The following is a 13,481-nucleotide window of genomic DNA, read 5'->3' as shown; positions in this document are numbered from 1 at the left end:
TATTTATTTTTTTAATCTAGCATAGAAATTTAATTTACATATGAGTGTATATTTAAATTTACCAAATTTCAATTACGTGTAAAAAAATTTTTTATGTTTTAATTTACATAATATTATGTAAGATATTAATACAAACCAATTTTTACACTTGTAAGATATAAAAAAGTTGGCTTCACTTAACAAATCAGCAACTGGTTATCACTTGGTAAGGATTCGCGTAAAGAAAGGCGTCACACGAAAACTTTTGTATTTAATAAAAAGGGTAGTTCTTTTTTTAAGGTATATATAATTAGATTGTATTGACGGAAAAAAAACTTGTGAAAATTCAACTAATCAGCTCGCTTTGTAAGAATTCACGCAATGCCATGACGCGGATTTAAAAAAAATAAATAAATAACAATTACCAGTGTTTTAATTTATATATAGTTTGATTGTATTATTCATAAAAATTACAATTTACACTTAGAAGAAACTAATTGAATTTTTATAACCATATAGATACACTTAACATTTCTAAGATACTACAAAGGTTACCAAGTGTCAATAGCTCAATTAGTAAAGTCTCTCAGAGAAAAAGCCTACTACTCGCTAGTTTGAGTAACGGTTGGAGGAGAATATATGAAATGCTTTGGTCTCTAGCCTAAAGGAATGTACGGACTTAGGCAAATTATTGGTTATTACTTATAAAGTTTAGCTTCACCAAATGAAATAGCTATTAAGTAATAACCAATAGATGGTTAGTTTAATGAAGCTAACACAGCTTTATAATATATATATATATATATATATCAAACATTAATTAAAAAAATAACTTTAAGGTTGGTTATCCGAACCAGAGGAAAAGAGTTTACAAAAATAGTTATAGAAATAAGAAATCTCTAGGCTCTAGCAAGGCAGTCCGTCTTCAAACTAAACGTGCGTTGAATCCTAAACAAGGAAAAGAATGGAAAAGAGGCATTGAGCAAACTGAAATCATCCCGCCGATTAGAGAACGCCGATCAATCTTCAGGGGTCTGAATTGTCACAATCTGCCTTGAAGCTCTGACAATTCAGGTCTCCATAGAGAATACACTCCATAGCTCACGTCAATACAAGTGTAAATATTTTAATATTTTACAAGTGTAAATTGTAATCTTTATTATTAATATAATCCAATTTTATATAAATTGAAATACTAATAGTTACTTTCAAAAAATCAAAATACAAAATTTTTTGCAAAGCAGCTTGCTTCGCCCAATTTCTTACTAACTGATAACCAATAGGGGATTAGTTTAGTAATGTTAATCTTTATAATATCTTTAAGTGTAAATTATTTCAGTGTTCCATGTGGTTGTGAATTGTGAGGCAATATATTTTTCTTTGTAGAATCCATAATTGTAAAGGATCGTATTTTGAACAATGATATAATTACGTTTCTTCTCAATTGCAAATTTGATATATTGTTTCTTGAAAGTCTTGATAATCCCTTTGATCTCTTACCTTTTTGAGATACGGAAAGGGACATTGCAGCAAAAGAGCGTTGGTGGTGGTTCTTTAAAAAAGGCAGAAAACAGAGTTTTTTATTCAAAGTGATGTGTAGCCGTTGAGTTTGGGGAGAGATCAACTTGGGAAGATATTGTTGTTGGTGTGAGGAAGAGAAAGCAAAGACTTCTCCGAGAAGAATGCATACATGAATACATGATTTAAGGTGGAGTAAAATGCGTTTACATGTTAACCTTAGACTTTGAAGTGTTAACATGTATTGCTAATGAATGATTGTGTTATTTGCAGTCGAAAGATGTTGTAAATAAAAGAAAAAAATAAACTTAAATCAATTTTGAGAAATGTTTGTGAAATTAACCGTTTACTACGTCGAAAGAAATTAAGAACCGATAGTAAGTGTATAACTTTAAAAAGGTTCGATGTATCCCCATGGGCTATATCTAACTCTACAGAAATTGATACAATTTCTCTTGCAATCACTCTTTAGGAACCACTGATATTATAAAGTTCCTTCAGGCGGGCTTTTAATTTTTCAGGTTTTGCAAAACATTGGCAATTAAAGTGATTACCACCAAGGTTACTTATGCTTTTTAAGTTATTATTATTATTTGATGTTTTGCTTTCTACATGAATTTGGTATCGCTCTGTCGTCTCCGATTAGTATGTGTTTGATCATTAGAGAGATTTTCATAAAATTTGTTGTTAATCTCTTGAGAAAAACCGGAGAGATTGTCAATTGTCATTATAGGTGCAATGCTAGATTCAGCTAGTGGTTCTTACTCTAATCTATACTAATAAAAAATAGAAGCTATCAGCTTCTAAGGCTGTCACATAGGATTTTAAACATCAAATCAGAATTTGATATGTCACTAATTAACAATTTTAGAATTTCAAAAGTTTTCTATATTAAGATATTTTTTAAAAGACCAATTAGGATTTGACATGACATTCATTAACATTTTTAAAATTTACAGATTTTTTTAGAAAAAGGAAAATTTTAATTTATGGAAATAAAAAAACTATGTACAATATCCCACATCGGTTTAATTTTTTTTAGAAAATGGTTCCGAACCATTATAAATAAGATTAATATGCTTCCAACAACGAATGAGCAGTAAAGCTTGATTTATCAGGCGTCCAAGTTTCAAAGTTTTATTCGGTTTGATACGGTTTTTTATCTGATCAAATTAAAACTTTTCAAAGTTTCAAAAAAAATATTATAATATTTAAAATTTTTAAAAGTTTAAATATTATAAATATTGAAACTGTTAAACTTTTAAACTTTTTATAAATATTATAAATTTTAAAAGTTATAAATATTGAAACTTTTAAAAGTTCTTAGATTTTAAATAGTTTTTTAATATTATAATTTTTAAATTTTAACAGTTTAAAATATTATAAATATTGAAACTTTTTAAAAGGTTCAAATATTATATTTCGAACCTTTTCAAAGTTTAAAATATTATAAATATTGAAATTTCTAAAAGTCTTAGCTTTTGAAAGGTTTCAAAATATTATAATTTTAAATTTTTAAATTTTTTTCTTAACATTTAAAAGGTTTTTTAAAAATTATAATTTATAAATTTAAAAGTTTAAAATATTATAAATATTGAAACTTGAAAATTTTAAAAGGTTCAAATATTAAAAATATTTAAACTTCATAGAATGTTTTAAAACATTACAATTACTTAACCTCCATAGAAATTTTAAGACATTTTATCTATACTAATAAAAAGTTGAAGCTATAAACTCCTAAAGGTGTCCATATAGGATTTTTAAAAAATGAATAAGAATTAGATATTTCACTAATAACATTTTTGAAAATATAGTAGTAATCTATATATTAAGATATTTTTAGAACAAAAAAGTAAAATCTATAGAAATAAAAGAAATATTTACAACATCTCACATCGGCTAGAAAATTTTAGACAATGGCTAAGAACCATTATAAATAAAACTAATATGTTTTTAACTATAAATTTTTCAGGTTTGCTTGATTTATGCTTATTTATCAGGTTTCCAAATTTAAAAGTTTTTTTTGATTTATTTTAGCAAATTAAAATATATAAAGGTTTAAATATTTATTATAGAATATTTAGAAATATTATAAATACCTCCATAAAAATGTTAAAAAATTATAACTATTTAAACTCTATAAAAAGTTAAAGTGTCATTAATATTTAACTCTAAAAAAATAAAATGTTACAAATATTTAAACTACATCTAAAGTTTGAAATATTTTAAAAATTTAATCTCTATTAAAAATTTAAAAGTTTAAGAATTACTAAATATTATATATCAAATTTTTAATATCTTGAAAGTATCTTATTTATCTCCGTTTGTGCTTTATATATCTTATGACCTGTAAAACATGTTTTTTGTGTATGACTTTACAGATGATTTGATACTTTTGCAGTAAATTTTTTATTTTCAAATCTAAGAAATAAGGATTGACGTCGCAAGACCTTGATTTGATGTTATTTGAGTTTAAAGAAGAAGGATCGACGAAAAGCATAAATATTGTTTTAACTATCTATGTGTTCATGTTACTTTCTCTGCAAGTAATGATTTTGGTTTGAGAAGTTTCAAACCGTGTGGATCTAAAACCGAATAAGTATATGGATGAAATTATCAATAATTTGGTGCATGTGTTGACTATGCTGGTCTTCATGAATTGCACAATTTTTATGAGAAAAGAAATGATTTTGGTCTTGGAGTTGGATGGGTTAACAAGTTGTGTGGTAGTCTAAAAAAAAGGTTCTTCAGTGGAAGAATGTGAAGAAGTTGACGAGGAAGAACTAGAAGAAGAGTATAACGAATAACCAGACGGTAAAAGTAATGATGACAATTACCATAAAATTTGACAGTTAAAATGACAAGAAAAAATATGAAGAATAAGTAAACAGTGAATAAAAAACATGAAAACATAGGTGATAGCGATCAATTAAATATGAAAAACAAGATAAATTCATGATTATAAAATTGTTCCGTTTCTGGTGGTCAAAGAAATGGTTTAGGATATATGAGGTCACTAGTTTGATCTGCTTCACCTGGACGTAGAGTTAAATTCATGATTTCAAAACACAACTGACCTTTATATTTTTTAAAATTGTGTATCTGAAATTTAATTTATTCATTAATACTAATTTAAAGTTTTATATAAGATAATATTTCATTACCGTCATCAATCATATATAATTTTTATTAAAATATATCAAATAAATCCACGTGTAACGTGGGTTCAAAACCTAGCTATATTAAGAATGTACTCAATGTACGGACGAGTAATGTTATGTTAACTGAAATATATTTTACTCCGTTGGAATATATTTTATTTCTGTTCAAGATAAAGAAACTCAAGAAATGAAAAAAAAAAATCAAACTACAAAGAAAAATAAATGCAAAGATGGAAATCATGAAGAAATGAAAAGAAAGAAAAGTGGGAAATGTGCAATTTACAATGTGTTAGAATCATAACTATATAAATAGAGTGTTTGTGTTAGATTTTTCAATCAAACATAGAAAATTATATAGAAAAAGAGAAGAATAAGAAACTGTTTAAGAGAAAGACACAAAAATCCCAACATATATACTTGCATCTTCTACTTATCTATGTGTAAAAGTAAATTCTAAGAAGTAAGAACTGTTTAAAAAGAACTACAAGGGTTTGTATTCGCAGTTTTGATGGTGCCAGAATGTGATATATTACCATGGATATAATGAACTTTCGGATAAGAAGCACCGACAATAAATTTCCTGGCAGTTTGCTAGATTCTGTGGGACTTAAGTAGATTTCACCCAAAAAAAAAGAAAAAAACTTTGTTTCCATACACCCTCCAGCGGAGTATCTCGAAATGACAAATGAATACGGTGAAGCTAGATAACTGTATTTGCCAAGTTGAAGCAACCTGAAAATTCTCTATCCCTAGACCTTGTATGAATCAGATTTGAAGTTTTTTTGCCCCTTGGAATGATGTTACTTCTTTCACAAGAAACACACAAACAGGTTTTGGCATGTTAACCCACCTCTTGATTTCTCCAGTGGTCCAATTTTTGGCCCAGCTAACCCGATTCCCTGACCCGTCGACATTGAGATCGACAAAATTAAACTACACTCAACATTTCTTCCGCATCAAGCAAAGAAAATGAAACTTAAGATACAATGACTTATGCTACGTACTTAACTCTACCTATTAGGCTTCTATCAGCAACAGCAACAAAAAAAAAAAAAAAAAGCAAGCCATTATAGACTTTTATCTAGCAGTCTGTTATTTGAACTATATATCTTACAAGTGTAAAATATAATCTTATGATTAATACAATCTAATTATATATAAATTAAAATACTAAAAATTACCTAAAACAGAAAGAAAAATCATATTTATCCATGTGGCGGAATTACACAGATTCTTAGCTAGAAATAACCAATAGATGGTTAGTTTAGTGAAGCTAACCTATCCAATTACTCATAAGCTCCATTATCCATCTTCTACCTCATAAAAAACCTAAAGACCAGTCAAGACCACAGAAGAAAACCCACTCAAACGAACTGACCCTTGAGAAATGGAAAATTGAGAAGAAGTTGTTGTTGGTGTAAGTCTTCTTGTCTATAACTTGAGTACCTTTTTTCAATTTTGTAAATAATTTTCATGTCTCTTGTCTCTTAGCGAGAACCTTGAATTGTTAAAGCTTTATATACTTTGTCTTAAAACCCTTTCTCTCTATTTGAACTTTATCTTGGTTGTCGGAATCTTCAAAGTGCGTTGTACTTACAGACTTGTGGAATGTTGTTGGTTCTTGCCTTGTGTTAATTAGTGATAGAGCGCAAATGTCATGTACGTTTCAGGTACCACTAGGGGATGGGTTCTGTCTCTATGGCTTCATTGAATAGTCTTCCAAATGAACTCTTGGCCCATATCTTGTCCTTTTTTTCAACGAAAAAAGCTGCGTCAACCTCAGTTCTCGCCAAGAGGTGGAGGACTTTGTTTGCTGTCCGGGATAATCTCGACTTTGACGACTCCGACTTTGTCCACCTGGAAGTGGGTGAACAGGACATGGACAACATTCAAGAGAGTTTCAGGTCTTTTGTGGATAGAACATTGGATATGCAAGGTGTTGTCCCTCTCAACAAGTTCTCACTTAAATGTGGAGATAAACATGGCGAGGATCATGTTGATCGCTGGATAAATAAAGCCCTGGAACATGGTGCCGTTGAGCTTCATCTACTCTTAACCGATGATATGCGGAGTTTTTTGCCATCCAAGTTATTCATCAACAAAACAATGGTGAAGCTAACATTGGGAACAGAACTTAGCATCGATACCATTCCTCCTGATACGTTTCTTCCAGTGCTTAAGATCCTCTTCCTTGATTCAGTTTGCTTTGATAGAAGAGAGTTCTTTGATTTGCTTCTTGCTGGTTGCCCTGCACTTGAAGACTTAACCATAGAACACAAGTATTTTCCAGGGACGCCACAAGTCATTTCCTGCAAAACCATCAAGAGACTCTCTATCATCTCTAGATTCGATGAAGAAGTTGATTGGTTTAGCTTTGTATCACTTGATGCACCAAATCTTGTCAACCTCATCTACTCTGATTATGCTCGCCGTACGTACCTTCGTTGTAATTTGGAGTCACTTGTCATAGCTACACTGGATCTTCATTTTGTTGAACATGTCGATCTTGAGGTGTCATTTGAACCGAATGTGACGGATCTCATGAATGCGGTAAGCAACGTCAAGGTCCTTCAATTGACAGGTTCTGCTGCTGAGGTCAGTTTCATTTTGGTCTCATTCTCATCACCTTTTTGTTAGAAAACAGGATAACATTCTTTGGGTGTGTGTTTGTTCAGGTGATTTTGAGATGCTGCAAAGGTGGACTACCCGTGTTCAAGAACCTCCTTGGCTTAGTGTTTTTAGGTAACAGTGAGCGAGTTTGGAAAGAGCTACTGCCACTTCTGCTCCAGCATTCTCCAAACCTAAATAATTTGTACCTCTCGGTAAGAAGCAAAATCCTACTTTAGATATATATGTATATATATATATATATGACTACATGTGGCATGAAATTAATTTAAACTAGTCTCTCATGTTACCTTAGGGTCTGGATCGTTGCACATATGCACATGAGTTCGATGGGATTCGCATTCCCACAAACAACAAAGTAACAATGTTGCGCATCTCATGTTATGGAGGCACTGAAAACGAGCTGAAGCACGTCAGCCATTTATTACTGACGATGGAGCACCTCCAAGTGGTGGAAGTCTACATTTTAAAGACAGTGGCTGACTCCAAAAAGGTGCAACTCATAGAGGATTTACTGAAGCTGCCCACAGATTCATCCAGTCTCCTGATGATGAAGATCATTTGATCATCATTATCAATTTATCATTTTGGTCATTAAACTATGGCTTCTTGAACTTGGATAAGTGTCTTTCTTATATTATATTTTCCGGCAAAACATTTAACAACTCTGATGTTCTTGATTCTTGTTTTGGTGCTGGCTTCTTTCGTACTCATCTATGTCATTTGCATGAATAATGTGTATTTATGATGCCGGTATGGTATCTTCGAGACCTTGATATTATTCAGCTTTTTCAATACCTCACTTTGCCATCTCATTCCAAAGATGGTTATATATTTACCTGGAAATCAAATGACTATATATTGCCAGATCTACCATATAGGTATTCATTTTAGTTTCTTAATTACTTTTGTTTTCCCTAAACAGCTTTCTCATAGACCATGGTTTTATATATTCAGATTTGATTCTCTGTTCTATTTATATTAGCTAATCTGATTGACATATATTAGAGCTTGGTATGATAGTTACTGCAACATCCATGAACAAATTTTCCAAGTATAACCTTCTTTCTAATCTGAGTGATTTTTCTCCAGTTCAGGCATTAGTCACTTTCCCAAATGGTCAGTTCCTTTGGGAAAGCAAACGTCAAAAGAAACTCTGGTTACTCTTTGAAATTTTACAACGTTAATGCAAATAACAATTTGGAGGTGATAAAACACTAAACTTGTCGTCGATTGGCTCATTTCTTATAGACTCTAGTGAAATGGTTTTGCTTTTGAGATAGTGGACTACTTGACTTGACTTCATTTAAGAAAACAAATATCATTTGCATCTTTTTCTATGTTTTTCCTCTATAAGTTGCATTACTTACTACCACAATTTGCATATTTGGTTCTTCCCTTGTACTCACTTTCCTGCAAAATATGAAATTGTTTCTTTTTACTTGGTTTGTTCAGTGCTCTCATGTTACTTGATGCATATGTTTTTACTGATGAAACCGATAAGAAAGCGTTGCTCGAGTTCAGGTCTCAAGTTTCTCAAAAGCAAAGAGATTACCTCTTTCCAAAATAGAGTAGTTTCCAACAGAAGTCTCTGTAGCTCCCTTTGTTAATTTTAAAACCTAGATTCAAACGAACAAAACACCTAGCAGAACCTAAGTCATCAGACAACATCATCCAACGTTAGAGGAGCAGCTCTGGCGGCGGCCAACATCTTTGTCTTCTCTTTTCCCAGCAGAGCTTCTGTTTCTGAGCACTTTAGCTTCAAGTTGTTCAGTTCCTCCTTCTCTTTCTCCAGTAGAGCTTCTATTTCTGAGCACTTCTTCTTAAAGACCTTGAGCTCTTCCTCTAACTCTTGCATCCGAGTCTTACCAAACAGCTCTTCCATCTTCTTTTCCTTTACTTCCTCCAGTTTACGCTCTAACCAATCAACCTTAAAGCCCGAATCTTTCAGATATGTTAATGCTTTCTCTGCTTGGCTTAAGTCATCAAAGGAAAAGTCTTGAAGTGACTGGCACAACGTCTCGATTATGTTGAGTAGGAGATTTATACATGATGTCCTCATATTTTGGTTCTTTACTCGCACCTCTAATGCTATGTCCCGTGTTTTTCAAATATAAGTTTCACAGATTCCGCGTGCAGTTGTAAAAAAAAGGATGAAAAACGCATAAACTCATATGTATAGTTGTATACATATCCATAAACTGAATGGTATACTTTAAAGATACTATTTTTTTCCCCAACATTTTCTCTGTATTAAGATGTGTTCCAGTGATAAATTCAAAACAGTAACAACAAACAAGGAGATGATAAATCTCATGAGTTTGAAACTGATAGTTACGTAATAAAGTAATTAATCAAATAAGTGCCTATCAAACAAAACGCATCTGAAAAGAAGTTGTGAATTCTTTATGAACAAGTTACCTGTGAAGGAAGAACTTGAAACCCATTGACATCTACTGATGAATAAGAATGACTAGACACCGCACCACCACCATCACCATTTAGCCTTATCCTTTTCAGAGGTTGGTTTACCTCTTGAGATTCCTCTGAAACATCTAATTTTCCAATAACTTCAAGAACATCAACCTCCGCAATAATCTTGACTTCATCATTCACAAGAAATCCACCTTCTTTGGCATTAAGTCTGGTAAGAAGAAGGCTTTCTGGATTCCCACGGAGAGGACGATTTTTATCAAACCATTGTTCTGTTTCTGTAGACCAAAAAAAAGATATAAGTCAGTTTAACTCAAAAACAAACACAAAACAGAAATATAATAATAATAAAAAAAATACGAACTTTCATTAGTCCAAAGCCTTATATAACTCACCTACTCGTGCGGAGAGTTTACCGGAGAGTTAGGCTAAATCTTGTGTGTCTTCTCCGTCCAGAAGGCAAAGTTTCAAAATCAGCTACCTTTAGATACACAGACAAATACTTAGGAATGAGAATTCCCAGAGGAAAGACAATGAGACACCTGCAACCAAAAATACCATAGAAAAACGAGTGAGGATGTTCTCATAAAATCTATACTAGCCAGAAGAAAAAAAAAAAGAAAAGAAAAACATTAGATATATAACAAAGTTGTCTTCTTCTTACCATTTGCAGCCACCAATCACAAATTCATCAGAATAAATGAACCTAGATTGCAAAGATGAGAAATTCTTAATCACCCACGTGAATTTTTCATTCCCCATTAAAAACGACTCCTCACAAGTATCTCACAACCAAAAGTACCAAAGCTTGAAAACGACCAACGAAAACCCTAATTAATTAATTTGGTCTAGGCTAGGAATTGATTCCCCCCAAAGAGCATAATTGCTAGCTTTATCTCTTTGGCCACATGGGTATGGTCCATTGCTTACGGCCCATTTGCAAACCGGGGAGAACTCTACCCGTGGGATACCATCTCCCCAGAGATTAGTCTCGGATCCCTCCATAAGTCTGGGAATTTACTCTGAGTTAACAAAAAAAAACCCTAATTAATATATAACCTGAGTAAAATCAAATATCGAAGAAAAAAAACCGTGGGCGAGAGACGATGGCGATGGCGATTGCTCTAGGGTTTTGACCTAACTATGAGCGTTTTATCGGTTGGTGTTCTAAGGATTCATTGCGGTTGGTTTGGGATTCTATTCGGTGGTGCTGTGGTTGGATACAGTTCACGGGATCTGTTATTCAATTATGGGATACGATTAGGTTATTGGAGGACGAAAGAGCGGTGTCAGATCTGGTGGAGATCAAGACGGATATTGGATCTGCTGTGCGATCTTTATTTATGGTGCTTTGTTGGGTTCGGGGTCAAACAAGGGATTAGGAAGGATTGGTATCTTCCTATGATTGGGTTTGCTGAGGATTCTGGGGTTGAATGGCGTGTTACGGATTTGATATGTCTTAATGATAGGATCTGGTTTGCTCTGTCCATATTGATTGCTGCAGTGGAGAGGAGATCCCATTTTCTGCGGGATACGATTGATTGGAGCTCTTTTGATATCGTTGCTGCTTTATTGTTGCAGATTTGGTTCGATGATGGGTATAAAGGTTCGATTCACGCACATCAGGGAAATCATCACTCACATTATTCTCTGTTCCTTTTCGGGGCTTCTTGTGATTCCAATGAGTTTTTCGGTTTTTGATTTCTGCTACTTTTTTCGATGTGATGTCGCAAAGCCTGGTATTGGGTCAGGGTTCGAATGCAATGATTTCGGCTTCATCTGTGATGAAGAGGAAGGTGAAGATCCCGTATTTTGATAATACGGCATTGATCGAGGGCTATTCCAAGACGGTGGTAGGGAGATGCATGAACCCGAGGAGGCAAGACATGAAGGCACTTCTTCTTTTTTTCCCTCGGATTTGGCATTTGGAGGGTCGAGTGGTTGGTGCAGATATGGGTATGGGGAAGTTCCAGTTTTACTTTGATGAGGAAGCAGACATCACCAAGGTTTTGAAGATGAGTCCGTTTCACTTTAACCATTGGATGGTCTCCATGGTCCGACGGTGGATCCCTCCTATCCGTCGTCTTTGACATTTTGGGTTCGAGTCATGGGTGTCCCTTTCCAGTTTTGGGCTCCTCCAACCTTCAGGAGCATTGGAGAGGCTCCCAGGACTGTATTGGAGGTGGATATCGATGGAGGGAGAGTTCAGGTTACAGTGAATGGTCTCAAATGTCTTTGCTTTGAGACGGAGATCGAGTTTTTCAACGGTGAAGCAACCATCGTTTCTCTTCACTACGAGCGGTTGTTTGGTTTTTGCCAGAAGTGCTTTAACATGTGACATGAAGAGGAGCCTACCTTGAACCCACCAGTCCTGCCTAGAGAGGATGCTCATCGGCGTCATCAGAGCTACAAGGGTGTAGTCAGATCGGAGAGGCAGAGAGGTCCTGGATCGGATGGTGGTGCTAAAGTGGGGTCTCGGGGTTCGTCGAGTAGTGTGGGGACTCAGGCTGATGGGAGGAGGTCGTCTGAGGGGAGCGGTGATAGAGGGATGAAGAGGCGCTCTGCTCTTCCAGGTGGGGAACCGGTGCCAAAGCAACGTAGATACCAGTCATATGTGCAATACAATGATCATAGACATCTCTGAGAGGCTGCGAGACGGTCAGAGGATAAGCCAGAGATTACGGTGGAGGAAGGTGTACCAGTCGTTGAGGATTCAGTGGGTGCTCCTCGGTCTAGCAAGGTGGTTCGTAAGTCTCTGTTTCAAGAGGAGGCTACGGAGAACACTACGGGTGGGGTTTCACTCTCCGAGCAGGTAATTGAGAAGTTGGGTGTTCTTGTTCCTGGTGTTGTCCCAGGGGAATCAGTTGCGGCATCTAGTGTTGTGGAGGGAGATAAGGACGGTGTTGCTACGCAGTCTGACTCAAACAGAGACTCAGTTGCTTCGGTGGTACAGGAGATTGTTGTGGATCCTGCTGTGGTTGTGGAGAAAGCTCAGGAGAGAGGTGATTCTTGTTCCGTTGTGGAGGAGTCCTCCGCTTTGCAAGTTGATGCGGATATGGCGGAGGAAGAAGAAGCTGCTGATACGGATGGTGATGGTAGGGAGGAGGAGTCTTTCTCTGGGGAGCAACTAGTTAATGCTGGTACTAATTCTGTTGAGGCAGCTGCGCCTCCTGTGGTGGTCGCAACAGGATCCTCCACTGTTGGGGAGAAAGCACGTAAAGGGAAAGGACTCATGGGGGTACAAGGTTTGGGCTCCAAGAAACTGAATGTGTATGTGCGTACCCCTCGTAAGCGACCTGCTATCAAGGGTTCTGCTCCGAATGGAGACATTGTTGCTCTGATACCTATGGGAATGGGGAAGGGTGTTGTGGGTGGGACTAAGCCACCGATTCCGAAGATTACCAAATGAAGATTTTAAGCTGGAACTGTCAGGGGTTGGGCAATAAAGCCACTGTTGGGTATCTCAGGGATTTATGGGGGAAGCATAGGCTAGATTTTTTTGTTTTTGTTTGAAACAAGAAAACATTTTTCTTTTTTTGGAACCTTGTGTTTGGTCATTTTGGTTATTCATCTTTAAAAACAGTTGAACCTATTGGTTCTAGTGGTGGTTTGGCATTGTTTTACAATGATAATAATATTAATCTATATATAATAGCAATCCAAATAAATACCACCAAAAGTTAGTGTTTTTTCATTCGTACCTTTAGGGTAATTTTCCAAAAAAAACTATAGAAAATTTAAATTGTGTGTTTTACAAAACAT

At 34.7% G+C, this 13,481-nt stretch overlaps 1 protein-coding gene and 1 pseudogene across 1 annotated transcript; one reads left to right on the top strand and one right to left on the bottom strand.

Annotated features, from left to right (window-relative positions):
• The first annotated feature begins 5,947 nt into the window (after positions 1 to 5,947).
• Positions 5,948 to 8,081, top strand: LOC147942507 (putative F-box/LRR-repeat protein At3g44810). The gene is made up of 4 exons (XM_087455739.1): positions 5,948 to 6,075; positions 6,329 to 7,253; positions 7,334 to 7,480; positions 7,582 to 8,081. Exons 2-4 carry the CDS (start codon positions 6,342 to 6,344, stop codon positions 7,849 to 7,851), a joined length of 1,329 nt encoding a protein of 442 aa, XP_087311865.1. The 5' UTR covers positions 5,948 to 6,075; positions 6,329 to 6,341; the 3' UTR covers positions 7,852 to 8,081.
• A 780-nt stretch (positions 8,082 to 8,861) lies between these two features.
• On the bottom strand, positions 8,862 to 10,481 carry LOC109133306 (MATH domain and coiled-coil domain-containing protein At3g44800-like; annotated as a pseudogene).
• Positions 10,482 to 13,481: the final 3,000 nt, after the last annotated feature.

Source organism: Camelina sativa, chromosome 6, assembly GCF_030686135.1.
Source record: "Camelina sativa cultivar CO46 ecotype springtype chromosome 6, ASM3068613v1".
Taxonomy (NCBI): domain Eukaryota; kingdom Viridiplantae; phylum Streptophyta; class Magnoliopsida; order Brassicales; family Brassicaceae; genus Camelina; species Camelina sativa.
The sequence above is the reverse complement of the archived record's forward strand: the minus strand, read 5'-3'. Positions and strand labels throughout refer to the sequence as shown.

What these genes read in the sequence shown, in the direction of transcription:
- LOC147942507 (XM_087455739.1), top strand. Translation starts at nt 6,342, where the DNA reads ATGGGTTCTGTCTCTATGGCTTCATTGAATAGTCTTCCAAATGAACTC. An exon ending in TGACAGGTTCTGCTGCTGAG is followed by an intron (nt 7,254 to 7,333) that starts GTCAGTTTCATT and finishes GTGTTTGTTCAG; the next exon opens with GTGATTTTGAGATGCTGCAA. An exon ending in TAAATAATTTGTACCTCTCG is followed by an intron (nt 7,481 to 7,581) that starts GTAAGAAGCAAA and finishes ATGTTACCTTAG; the next exon opens with GGTCTGGATCGTTGCACATA.